We start from the raw sequence: 12,672 nt of genomic DNA on the forward strand, positions 1-12,672 counted from the left end.
TGTTACCTACCAGATAGCAATCCTATTATAGGTTAAGTCCTGTCTAAACTGCTAACACAAACTCTTTTAAGTTGACCTTCTGGTATGTAAATAAGCCTTGAAAACCCCATCTAAAATTAGCTTTTATTGTATCTTTCATTCTTTCTTATATGTGCTGCAATTATTACATGGTTTAACTTGTCATGATAGCAAAAACGCTTACTAGAAGAAAGATGGAAAAAGCTAAGGGATAATAAAAAGTAAATGGATAAATTGCACAAAAATATATTGCTAAAATCTTAATGACAGAAATTGTTCTACTGCTACCTAAAACTCTGAGGGTAATCTCACTTACAGTTTGCGTTTCTTGTTTCATACATTTGTTTGGATTTAAAAATCAAAGTTTTCGTCAAGACTTGTGGATAACACAGATTTTTTAGGAGGGACAGCTTTCTCCCTATATCTGTGGCATTTCAGTATATGTTTACAGCTGTAAAGAGTGATAGGAAGAATATCACATTAGAACAGGATCCTTTAATGCATTTTTATATCCTCAGACATAAAACTGAAGTTTGCTTGGATGAGAACAGAGGATAAGGTTGGATAGGATTCTATGTTTCTTGTTCTCTTTTTCAATCACAGGGATGCTCTCTGAAAGATCATTTTATGTTTACAACAGAGTGGCTTCAAGTTAGCTCTTCTATCAGCTTGTAAGAACCAAAAGCAAAAATTCTTAGGTCTGCTTAAACTTGCATGCTTGTATAGATCTCTCCTATAATAATCATTAGATTGTACATAGCATAGGCAATAACTTTTAGAAGTCATGAAGGAAATCATATCTTTGCAAATAATTAGACCACTGCAAACAAAATGAAGTTGGATGAGACTAAATGTATGCATGCCTTATGTTATGAGATTAAAATGTGTTCTGAGAAATTATTTTTGCTGAATTATTACGTTGCTGAAGAGAAGAATTAAAAATGTTAAATTTCTTTCTGTGAACTCCTAGGTGTTCTGTCAGCTCATAAATTACATGTGTTTTTCAGATAAAAGAAGACATCGTTCCTCTGATTTGGGGAATGCTTCACTGTTGAAACTCATTTCTTCTTGGAGTGACCAATCTATAAAGGTGGGAAATAGCCTCTGCTAATTACAATAATGAAATCTTTAGGAAATATTGACCTTATTTCAGTATTTGGAATCTTTCATATGGTACAATTGTTAATAATTTATGGTAAAAATATCACATAACTCATGCTACTAGTATCTTTTAAAATCAGATTATTTCAGTATGGGATATGTCACTACTGAAACTATCTTGCCTTTCAGCACTTGTTTAAATATGAGAAAGCAGCTGTTCTTTAATCTGAATGAATAGTAATTATCAAGCAAAGCATGCTTAATGATATTTTATCTTGTTCACAGCATGTTTTAGAGATGAATAACTTGTTCTTTGATGGCTAGATGTAACTTACATAAATAAAGGCAACATCGTGTATTAATATATTATGCAGGAAACAGAAAATGCATTCTTAAGGGGACATAAAATTATCCCATATCCTTAGCATTAGAACACTCTTCAGGAATTAGCTGAAAAACATCGTAAGTTACAGGTTTCCAGGTCAGTTGAAGCTGTGTCAGTGAAAGCTTGTGTTAGTGAAAAATCCTTTGTCCATAGAGATAAATTGCTTTTTCCTAAGAATTCACTGGGAACTGTGAAGTAGTCTGAAGAGTGAAATCTAGAAATCATTTTTAATTTTGGAAATATGCATTTTAAAAAAAACAAAACAAAAAACAAAAACTGCAGTAGCTTGAGTCAGTTAACGTTCAGAATTAGAAAACTGAAGACATGGTACTGCATCTACAAGAGATTTCACTCTAGAAAAGGGAAATAACTGTAAAAGGTCTATTTTTATGATGCTGCTTTTAAAATTGACTGCAACTCTTTGCTGTATTTCAAGTGATTGAGTATTTTCCAGAGCTGACGCAAAGGAAGGCACCATGGAGGTAGTTCTGTGTTCTGTTATAGAAATACTTTAATTTTTTCTGTCAATTTATCCAGTGTAATTCAACATTTTATCAGTTATTAATTGTAAGTCCATTATCTACACATCTGGCATATTATCTCAGCCAGATTATCTTCCCTCACAAACTTCTCTTACAATAGTTTTGTTCTTTCTTTTTCTTTTTTAATGAAAAAAAAAAATGAAAATAACTTCATCTCTATTGCTGCAATTTTCATGTGAAATCCATTTAATCCCTTGCTGGCCTGACCAGCTGCTAAAACTCTTTATGGAGTAGAGCTGTATAGTCGCAAAAGTTGCACTTGCAGTACAGCTGATTATGTAAGATTTATGTATTTATATTTTCCAGTGAACTTAGTGTCTGATCAATTTATACAATGCTAATGGTCTTATCTGCCAAAGGAGATTAGTCTGCAGGAAGATAAGGTTTGGAATAAACCACCTCGTATCTTTCTTTTCTGAAAAGATTTTATATCCATTGAAATTGTGAAGTACTGCAAATATCATGCTATGAATTCTACCCACATTTTAACATTATTCAGAGGCTGGTTAGTAGCTGCAGTGATTGTTGTAAACCAGCTTTGTAGTGCAGTTTTTTCTGTTCGCACTCAGCAACTGTAAATATAATATTCAAAATCATTTGTGTTACCAACAGTTATGAGTATTCAGCTACCCATGGCTTACATAAAATGATTGTTTTATTGATAATTGGGTGGCATTTTTAGCCCTCTCTTTATACACAAACAATTTCATTGCCAACACATAAATCCTGAGCAGCCTGATTAAGAAGTCATGTACATCCACCCCAAGTTATCTTGCTTTAAAAAAAGGTCTTTTTGTGTTTTGTTTTTGTTGTGGAAGATACTGATTCTGAGACATGACTCAAAGGACTTGCCATTTATCGATTCCTCATCTCCTTACTGTACTGTAACAGGTTCTGTGCAAACAAGGAAACTGAAAGAACCTGCTGCAAAAGATTGATCATGGCTTTACTGAGTAACTGACTTGTTGAAGCTGAAGGGCCAAGGGAGGTCTTTGTCTTAAACTTTAAAAATGCATGTATTTTTAAAATATTTTTCCAAGGTTTTTTCCCCAGTTGATTTTAAAGGAAAGGTCTTCATGCACTTTCATGTTCATCGGGTGAAATGTAACATTTTGTTGCCAAGCTCCGACTGTGCCTTGAAATTATGCTCGCATATGTAGTATGCACATATATATGAGTATATATAAAAAATTACTTAGCCTGAAATGCATAACGAGGTAGCAGTGATTGTACTTCTGCCCTTAATTGTCTAATTGTCTGTTTTAATTGTCCTTTATATTTAAAATAATCTGCTACTCTGTTAGGTATTTAGTTATATTTTAATTTTATATATTATATTATTATATTATTGCAGCTTTATGAAGCTTTCTTATTTAATGTAGTGCACATTAAAACAAAATTTCTAGGGAATACTTAGTAAACAATTGAACTGCAGCATACAAGCTTTGATGTTGTTTGGTCTAACAGAGATAATGATATTTTTTTCCACTAGACGCTTTCTTTTATAATCATTCCTTTCCTATTCCTAGCTCCTTTAAATGATAGATGTTTAAATGCCTTCCTGTCTTTGCGTATATGGACAAGGATTTAATTACTTGACAGCATGCAAGCAGTCTATCATATCTGTATGGCACTCATCAGTCTATGGGTCCTCAGCGAGTTGCCTCTGTTGTACACGACACTATCAGGGCACTGTGGTGTAGCACACCCATATGGAAATATCTGCTTAATATCATTAACTCCTAATGCCTCCGTGATCAATAGGAGTCTTGCACCTCTTCCTACTAGTTCAGACCTACCTACTCACAAGACAGTTCTAATCTTGAAACTGTCCTGTTATATAGCCCCAAGTAATAAGATCTTGTTGGAACTCAGCTGTATTAATTCAGAACCAGCATCAGAAAAACAGTTTCCACAGCTTCAGTGTATGGCATTTAGGTCTTCATTTGGACGTTCACCCCACCACCCACACCAGGTATTCCTGTTCTTTGGAAGAAACTTTGCACTATCTCTAATTAGCTAGTCATTTAGCTAGGTAATTCTCCCCTTAAAAAAACAAAACAAAAAAAAACAACAACTGATAATGTCGTATTTAAACCACTGAATTAATCACATGCATTAGAATTGTAGTTGCTTTTGCTTCCCTCTCTCATCTGTGGGAAAAGATAGGCACAGAATAGAAACCATTTAGATTTTAGGAGGAATTGTCTCTGGACTTCCTCATCACTTTTAATTAATTCATGCGAAAAATCTGTTTGTTTTTTTGTTGTTGTTGTTGGTTTTTTTTGTTTTGTTTTATTTACTTAATTTCTATTAATATCTAAAAGAAGATAGATGAATCTGAAATATTTTACAAAGATTTTTACCTGCAAACATTAGATCACTTTATTTCAAGAATCTCTCTCAGAAGATAGTTTCTTCTCTACTGATGTTTCTCAAGTTTACAATAATTTCCCTAACAAGCTGTGAATGCATTTGTTTCTACAGTACTTGACTCTTTACCTGTAGCCAACTGGCTTTATCATTAGTGTCTACACAATAATAATTCTTTTGATAGTTTCTGCCCTGTATAGCCACACCACTGTGCTTTAGAAGGAGGCAGATAAATTTAAGCTCAAAAACTACTCAAAAAATCATTACAGCCAGTGCATGGTAGGTCACAGCTTCTTCTTCCCACCCTTCACCACCTCTCCCCGCTCCTCCCCCCTGAATATATCTATCCGTTCTTGTTATAGGGGCTTTAAATTAGAGGAAAGCAAATTGGGTGCTGCAAGTCTGATGATTTGATCTGTAGGGTTTTACTCACAGATGTGACTGTTATGGAGGTATCTGGGAGGCCGCTTCTGGAAGGCTCAACCCTGCAGAGGTTATGGTCTGAGCAATAACCAGGGGTGATGTCTAATGCCTTTTCTCATCAAGCCCAGTCATTATAAAGAGAATAGTAATGCCTGGAAATAATTGATTAGGAGTAGAAAGGAAAGCCAATATAACTTTTCACTTATCTTTCTGAATTGTTCTCTGGTATTGCAGCTGCAGATCCTGATAGTCAGGCAATTGCCTTTTACCCTTGAATATCTCTATTTGTAGTTGGACATACGCTATTTTTACTTCATCAGGTATAACCTTAGAGAAGCATAATTTCTGTCGTATTTCACAATCACAGATAATAAAAACACATTAGCCAACAAGATAGCCAATATACATGTAACACAGAAGGAAGCTAAGTAAAGACTGGAAAATGTCAAAGATGACTAGGACTATTAACTTAAATGTGCCTTGTGTTAAAAACAGGTAAATCTTCTGGAGATTTTTAAACTTTGTGATAATGTCAGATGAAGTATATGGATTGCTGGGGAAAACACAGTTGAGAGAACAATACCAAACGTGAAACCACAGAGAGCCCTGTGGTAATGTGGATTCAACAAAATGATAGACAGGCTGCCTGCAGAGACATACAGGTGCTTCCACAATATCATGTTGTGCCATTTGGAACAGGTTTTTTTTATTCTACTCTAAGATGTTAGAGGAAATTACATGTTACAAATGCTGCCTGGGTGGCATACACAACAATGGAACGGATAATGAATATCTGATCCAAATTACTCACAGGTTCTTAGTAGATTAAAAAAAAAAAACCATGAAAAATAGATAATGTGCACAATTTCCTTGTGCAACTCTGTCAGAAATATATATATATATATATATATTTTTTTTTTTTGTCAGGAATTTTCCTAAGACAATGAAAACTTCTCAGGATTTCAGTCTCTTAATTATTGTAGATATGTTGTAAGAGTCTGATACAAAGTCAGGATCTTTAATCACCAAAGCTCAGTGTTTTACAGATGTCAGGAAACAGAAACTGCCCTTGGTTTCCCTTGTAAAATAAAGAACTATTATGACAAGATGAAGGTTTACACTAAGTCACGGTACATAGGGCTGGGTCCATTTGCTGTGAAATTTCACTGTGTGGACCTGGCCAGGGTATAGTTGTCTATAATAAGGTATTTTGTCATGAAGGACACCTAAAGCCTTTGTTCAGCTTGATGATTTGAATTTACAAGAGCAGCTAGAACTGTGAATGCTACAACTGCCCATGAATTCGCTGTACTTTATTAGTGAGGTGAAACTCCTTCAGGCAGTTTGAGGAAGTCTGCATTTGATTTATTAACATAAATTTGCATAATATAAACATTTAAAAGTTTATATTAAAATATTCTATATTTAACTTATTTTCATATGCAACTTAAATTCACATTTATATTGAGATGGGGTAAGCTGTCTTGGAAACTTCAGATTTTCTCTGTCTTTCAGAAATTTTATTGTAGTAGAGAATGACTACCTGAGGGGGTGAGAAACTTTTATCTGCTTTCTGTAGAACATAATAAATTAAAAGAAGGTTCATGTGCTGCCATTCTATGCTATGCTGAAATGTAGACTGATCAGGAAATGTGAAAGCTTGGGTCCATTGTAAAAGGTCTCAATGTGATTTACAAATGCTTTTTGCTTTAAAATTTTCCAAGTTCTCCTCAGGCTTCTTTGCTTAAGCAAAGACAAGTAAAAATTATAACTCTGCTATATAGTTTACAAACTGTAACACCTGTGTTTGGTGCAATAGGTATCATGTCCTGTTTATAAGCTGTTCCTTTTGGATAAGAGGTGTTTGTGGGTAATTTTTCTCTTTGTACTATTAAAAAAAAAAATTATTAACAAAAATAATATAAAAATATTAACAAAATTTTTCAGAGAGACTAGACACACTTCTAAAAACATCAGAAGGTTCTTATTCAGTCCATAAAACACTGTTGCAAACACAGAAACAAATGAAGATATTTTTATTAGATGGTATCACACCATCTGTGCTTCCCTAACATGTACTGCAATGCCCCCCTTGTATCAAAAAGGCAGTAGACTATTGATTCTAGTTTTGAAACTAAGGAAAATTAATGTTTAGTTTGTGAACAGTGCTTGCTATTCATAACTTGCATCATTTTACTGCTATCCAGTTAACATTTGTAACTTATATAGAGCCACACGATTATCACTGTCTAATATATTGGTAAAAGTTGCATTTTCAATGGAATCTGCTTTAACTGTCTTAACATCATCTGGTATTTGTTTACAATTGTGAAATACTTAGATAAATTAACTGAATTATCGCTATCATCCAATAATAATTTGCATTTATGGCAGATAATTGAGGCAATACAAGCAGTGCTGTTGGCAGAAGTTCAGAGGACTATGACAACCTTGAGAAAGACAGAAGTCTGCAGAGAGCCACTGGCTGTAGTAGAGAATGGAAATGGTAAGTTGCAGACAAGGCCAAAGACTGAGAAAGCTAATCAGATGAATTTGCAATATGTTAAAAACTTTGACATATAATTACAACATTTATTGGTATATTCCTTTAGCGGAACATACTCAAAAGAAGTTAACAGAATGAGTTCACAATACATTATTACTGTGCAAGATAAGTTAACCAGCCTACTCCTGACCCTAACAGGCCTATAGCTTTTTTTCAGATGATTGTCGGGGAGTTAAAGGACTTTTATGCTCTCAGCATTAAAGAAGAACAGATAAAGTTTCTTTGCTTGTGCAGTTTTTTCTGGTTCTGGTATTGTAAAAACATTTGAAAATATAGGAAGCAGTGTGCTTGGAATAGGAACCCTGAATCATCCTTAGAACTTATACAGATTTCTTTTCCATGACATCAGTTTAGCACTAAAAATTAATTGCTTGACTTTGTAACTTTGAAGTCTAGTAGAGAATATTTTATTTTTCTTTTAGAAATTATCTCTCTGAAAGGAGATATCAAATGCATTTTACAATTAGATCATTTCATTTTACAAGAAGCCAACCATCTGCGACTTTACAATGGTGCTGATGTTTATAGTAAAAAAAAAAATAAAAGACTGAACTAGATTTTGTATTATGAAACTAAACCTTCTTTTCCCCCTAATCCATTAGCTGAGTCTTAAAATTAAATGGCTTGTAGTTCGGATCCTATCTTAAAAGTGAGCCTTCTCTTGGGAAACTGGTTTATAATCTCATTGAATGTGTGTTTCTGTCACAAAAAAATTGTTATATATTTGTTTCTTTCAGGATGTTAAAACCAGTACTTGTTTCAGGCAGCAAAACAGTGTGGTCTCTGCAAAATTTGCATTGTTAAATGTAACAGACTGCAAACACTGTGTAATTTTTACATGTTAACTTTTTCTTTGTTTACACTTGAGATTACTTTGGATCACTTTATTGCCGTGCACTCTGGGAGAAAATGCATTGTAATTGAAACACCCCAAAATATTCATCACAGTATATAAGCAAGTAATCTTGTCTTAGCTTGTATTGTTTTCTGATTGGCACTGCAAAACTTGCTGATTTTATTAATAATTTAACAAAATATTTGGTGATTTTTCATGTGTTAGAGTAAAACTGGTTTGGGATGTGATAATGTGTAGAAATTGTTTAAAACCCACTCAGGACTGAGTCCAGTCTGTGTAATTACTGAGACACATAATTATGTCTGGCTTTACTCATTCATTTGATACATAGGTCACTTTATATCTCACTAAATCTGTATTGAAGGATAGCACAGTAGCAGTCATCTTGTGCAACATGAAGATAAAGGTTAAATATTGTTTCAAGTTTAAGTCATAATTCAAGACCAGGAACATGTACTTGACCCTTGAGTAGAAGTACCTGAATCTTGGTGACCAGAATTATTGTACTGCGTGGAATTTCTGTTTAATTGGAATTAATATATTCCCAAGATTTTTAATGTTGATTTACTCATCACATTCCTACTGAAGTAAACTGATTTATTATTATTTTTTTTAAGAAGTCAAATATAACTTTCAGGATTTGGCATTCTTACCTCTAAAGTTGTTAAAGATTATTGCTCACAGGGCATTACCTGTGTCCTACTATGTTCTCCTGTTCAGCTGTAATTTCTCTGGTACTGTCAGAGATGTGATTATTTGGAGCAAGTTCCAAATATATTGGTAAACTTTGGTTCTGTTCATCAGAGAAACTGAAGTTTTATCTGATTTGTTTTCTTTTCGGTATTTATTTGTAATTCAGAGAAAGTACATTGTACTGATTTTGTCTTGTTTTTTTCCTAAACACTGATGAACTCATACTAATAGTACTACTAAAGGTATTGTTGTCTGCTGCCAAATTAAGAAGAAATGAATCTGCTATTGTTCTTTTTTTTTGTCTTTAATTTGCAGTCTTTGATGTTATGACATACATACATAGTATATACACAATCATGTGCCAAACTTGTTAGACCAGAGGAGAAATGGCAGAAGTCTCATTCCATTTCATCCAACAGTCCACTGATTGGATACAAGGAAATGAGATAGTCCTTTTTGTAGTTCGTTTGAACCCATCAGGCATTCTGCAGTGATTTTTTCAAGAGGTTCTACAGAAATTGTTTCTTATCTAATGGGAATCTCAAAACAGTTGCAAGAGTAAAAGTTAGAATCTAGCTTACTTCCCCTTCAGTTGAGTGCTGCATGTAGGACTGTAAATTCCTTTTACCTAATGCACTGAGGCAGTTTTCCACTTGCCATCCTTAGATGCCTATTTCTTCTAATTTGTAAGGATCCAGAATCATATTATCTGAGATGGTAGTAGAGCATACAAGTTTTTTCTGGCATTGTGCCTGTTTTTTTGCTAAATGTGGATAAACATGTGAACGTGGATTCAATTGCATTTTAGGAAAATGGTATTAATGTGTTCTAATATTACAAAAAAAAAAAAGAAATAAATTAAAAACAAGTACAAGACACATGCTTTATTACTGAATATGGAATATTATTTTAACTGCCTCTTAGATTTGTTAAAAAATTACACTGCTAAGTATTGTTTGCAATGAATTCTAGTTAACACTTAAAAATCCTTAGTTTAAGAAACTAATAATTATTCAGGGTTTTAAGTATGTATATTTGAAGCATTTTATCTATTACCTTGTCTTCTGTATGTGATTTTGGAGCTTTTAAAACTAATCAATTAAGTAAATATGTTCTTGCAGGAAAAAAAAAACCACAACCTTCTTCTGATAAATACCAGCATGAGAGCAGATTCTAAGTTTTAGAATTTAGTGTAAAGTTTTGTCAAGTACTTATCTGCAGATAAGGCATTCTGTTTCCTCATTAATGATAAATCAGTGTAAGCCAAGATATAACAGCTACTGTTCACTTGGATACGTGTAGTGACCTGCAGCATGGGGCTTTCATCTTAATTTCAGAACTCAGTCTAGGCACATGCAACTTTTCATGTTAACTTCATGCATGTCTCTTAAGAAATCTTTCCATATAACAATTGAATCTTCTTGCTTGCCTGCAAAGTCTTTTTGTTTTGTCAAGAAAGTGCAGATAAGGATAAGGGAGAGCAGAGACTAAATATGAAAGCAGTTATGAGTCTAACAGTGTACATTTTGGAGTGGAGCATACATTTATTCATTTATTTTTTGTAAATGCGCATTCAAACATGAAGCAGAGAAGACCAGTGCAAGTTATCTGGAAGAAAGCCAAAGAAAATTAAAAGCACCATTCAATATTACAGATTTCCTGAAGGAAAGCAAGTGAAAGATTTGTGCAAGCTTTCATAACCTATTTGTGAATCTCACAAATCTTATCATATTTTCTGATACGCAGATTTTTGAAGGAAGCAAAGATGTTTTACTTCAAGCAGACTACTTTAAAGATTTTTTATTGCTAAAGAGGACCAATAGTACTTCCTGCTTCTTTCTCATACTAGTTCAATTTATCAAGGACATGGAGATTAAGTATCTAGCAAATGTCTAGCAAAATCTTAGGAGGTCACTCCTCCTAACCCAGAGTGTTAAAAATGGATAGTAGAGCCAAGGGGGTACTGAAGTTAGCAGGCATTTCAAAGGAAAAGGATAATAAATCTACCAGTTTTGTAAGAGAGAGAACTAACACATAGAAATCACTAGAGGAAATTGTTTACAGATTTTTTTTTAAATGAGTATGGAAAATGATTTGGAGATTATTGATACAGAAGAGCGACTATACTTTAGAGATTCTAAAACCAAAATAAATATAAACAGATAAACATAAGTGAAATTTCACAAAAAGTCAAAAATTCGATAAGAGTTGAAATGAAACAAATATGGTGAAACTAATTTGTCTCAAATCGCACCTTAAACAAAATTAGGTGCCCCAGGCTATCAACTTTATGAGTAGCATGAGGGAAGAAGTTTAAAATACTTCAACTTCTCCCTAAGTAAATATATTTTTTTCTAGAAGAAAATTCATGATTACCAGAGGTCTAAGCTATCAGAGAATTACATGAATTATGTTTTATTCAGCAAGATAAAACTGTAAACTCCTGGAACACACTTTTCTCGGGGACGATTCTTGGATTTTATTTGTTGAAAACAAGCATATTTTCACTCTGAAATAAGAATGATAAAACTTAAGCATAAAATAGATTTTTTTCCTGTCCATTCTCATTAGCACAGACATTTTAGACTCTAGGAGCAGAATGGTTTTTAGGCAAAACTGAAGTTTTATACTTTTTGCACTGAACAAGTTCCTGTGTTTAACAAAAGCTCATTAAACTATTATAATTACTTCAAGCCATTAAAAAAAAATTCCGACCAACATAGTATGCATGCATATTAGCAATAAAGCAATGTAAGAAATGTTGTATAATAAACTTTTCAGCACTTAATTGGAATGAGACTTATATGTAATCTCAGATTTTGAAAGAGCAAACAAATTAATCTAGCATTTCTTTGATGAATAGACTTTAAGTACAGGATGGTAACAGCAGTAGCTTGCTTCTGTACTGAATGTGCATTAAAAATGAGTGTATTATATCCTAGTTTCATGTTACAATTATTTCCAGTAAAAGAATACAAATCAATGTTATATTTTAGCATCTAACCTGTGGTTTATCTATACAACTGTATCATCTCCTATATATCTAATTAAAACTGTATTTTGATCCAGTAGTCTTTAATATTAGTGGTCAAGTATTAAAGGAAGCAAGCTTAAAGACTCATTCTAGAACTACAGCTTAATTCATTCCATGCATCATATATTTTACTAGAGAACTCCTTAATGTAGCAGAAATCAGATTTAGTGCATATTTTTACACAAAATCAAATTGTACAGGCGCCATCTCAGACTCCTCCAAAACATTAGGAAGGATAGGATTGCTCTAGGACACCGGTCAAGGGAAGGATTAAGGATGACGCATATTCTAAATTCAAATCTACATTACAGTTTTTATGTGCTTATTTCACTGTTTACATACTGAACAGGAAAACTTTCCAACAACTTTTTATTTTGAGCTTTAAGATTCTTTAACACTTTTTTTGCTAATACAGACAATTATCATTGGCTCATTTTCAGTCTCCCTACTTCTGATATTTATCTAAAGATTTGTTTAGTAATGACAAACTGCAGCACAGAACTTAAAAACATGAAAGTTGGTTCTGAGTTGAGGCTTCAGAATAAATGGATAGCAAGTACTCCTTGTATAAAGCAGTACCTTAGCACTTCTGAAATAAGCCTAGCAATTTACTTCTGCTGTTTTATTGAAGATCCAACCCTTGTCACACCTTCCTTCCTTGTTCTGAAGGTGTCCTTGCAC

General features: G+C 33.4%; 1 protein-coding gene across 1 annotated transcript in view; it reads left to right on the forward strand.

Annotated features, from left to right (window-relative positions):
- WDR72 (WD repeat domain 72) overlaps positions 1-12,672 on the forward strand; it is a 96,127-nt gene that overhangs the window by 50,877 nt on the left and 32,578 nt on the right. Inside the window, exons 17-18 of the mRNA XM_015873028.2 lie at positions 1,026-1,108; positions 7,237-7,348. Coding sequence (XP_015728514.1) covers positions 1,026-1,108; positions 7,237-7,348 — 195 coding nt within the window. The remainder of the gene's footprint in view (positions 1-1,025; positions 1,109-7,236; positions 7,349-12,672) is intronic.

The sequence above is a fragment of the Coturnix japonica genome, chromosome 10, assembly GCF_001577835.2.
Source record: "Coturnix japonica isolate 7356 chromosome 10, Coturnix japonica 2.1, whole genome shotgun sequence".
NCBI lineage: Eukaryota > Metazoa > Chordata > Aves > Galliformes > Phasianidae > Coturnix > Coturnix japonica.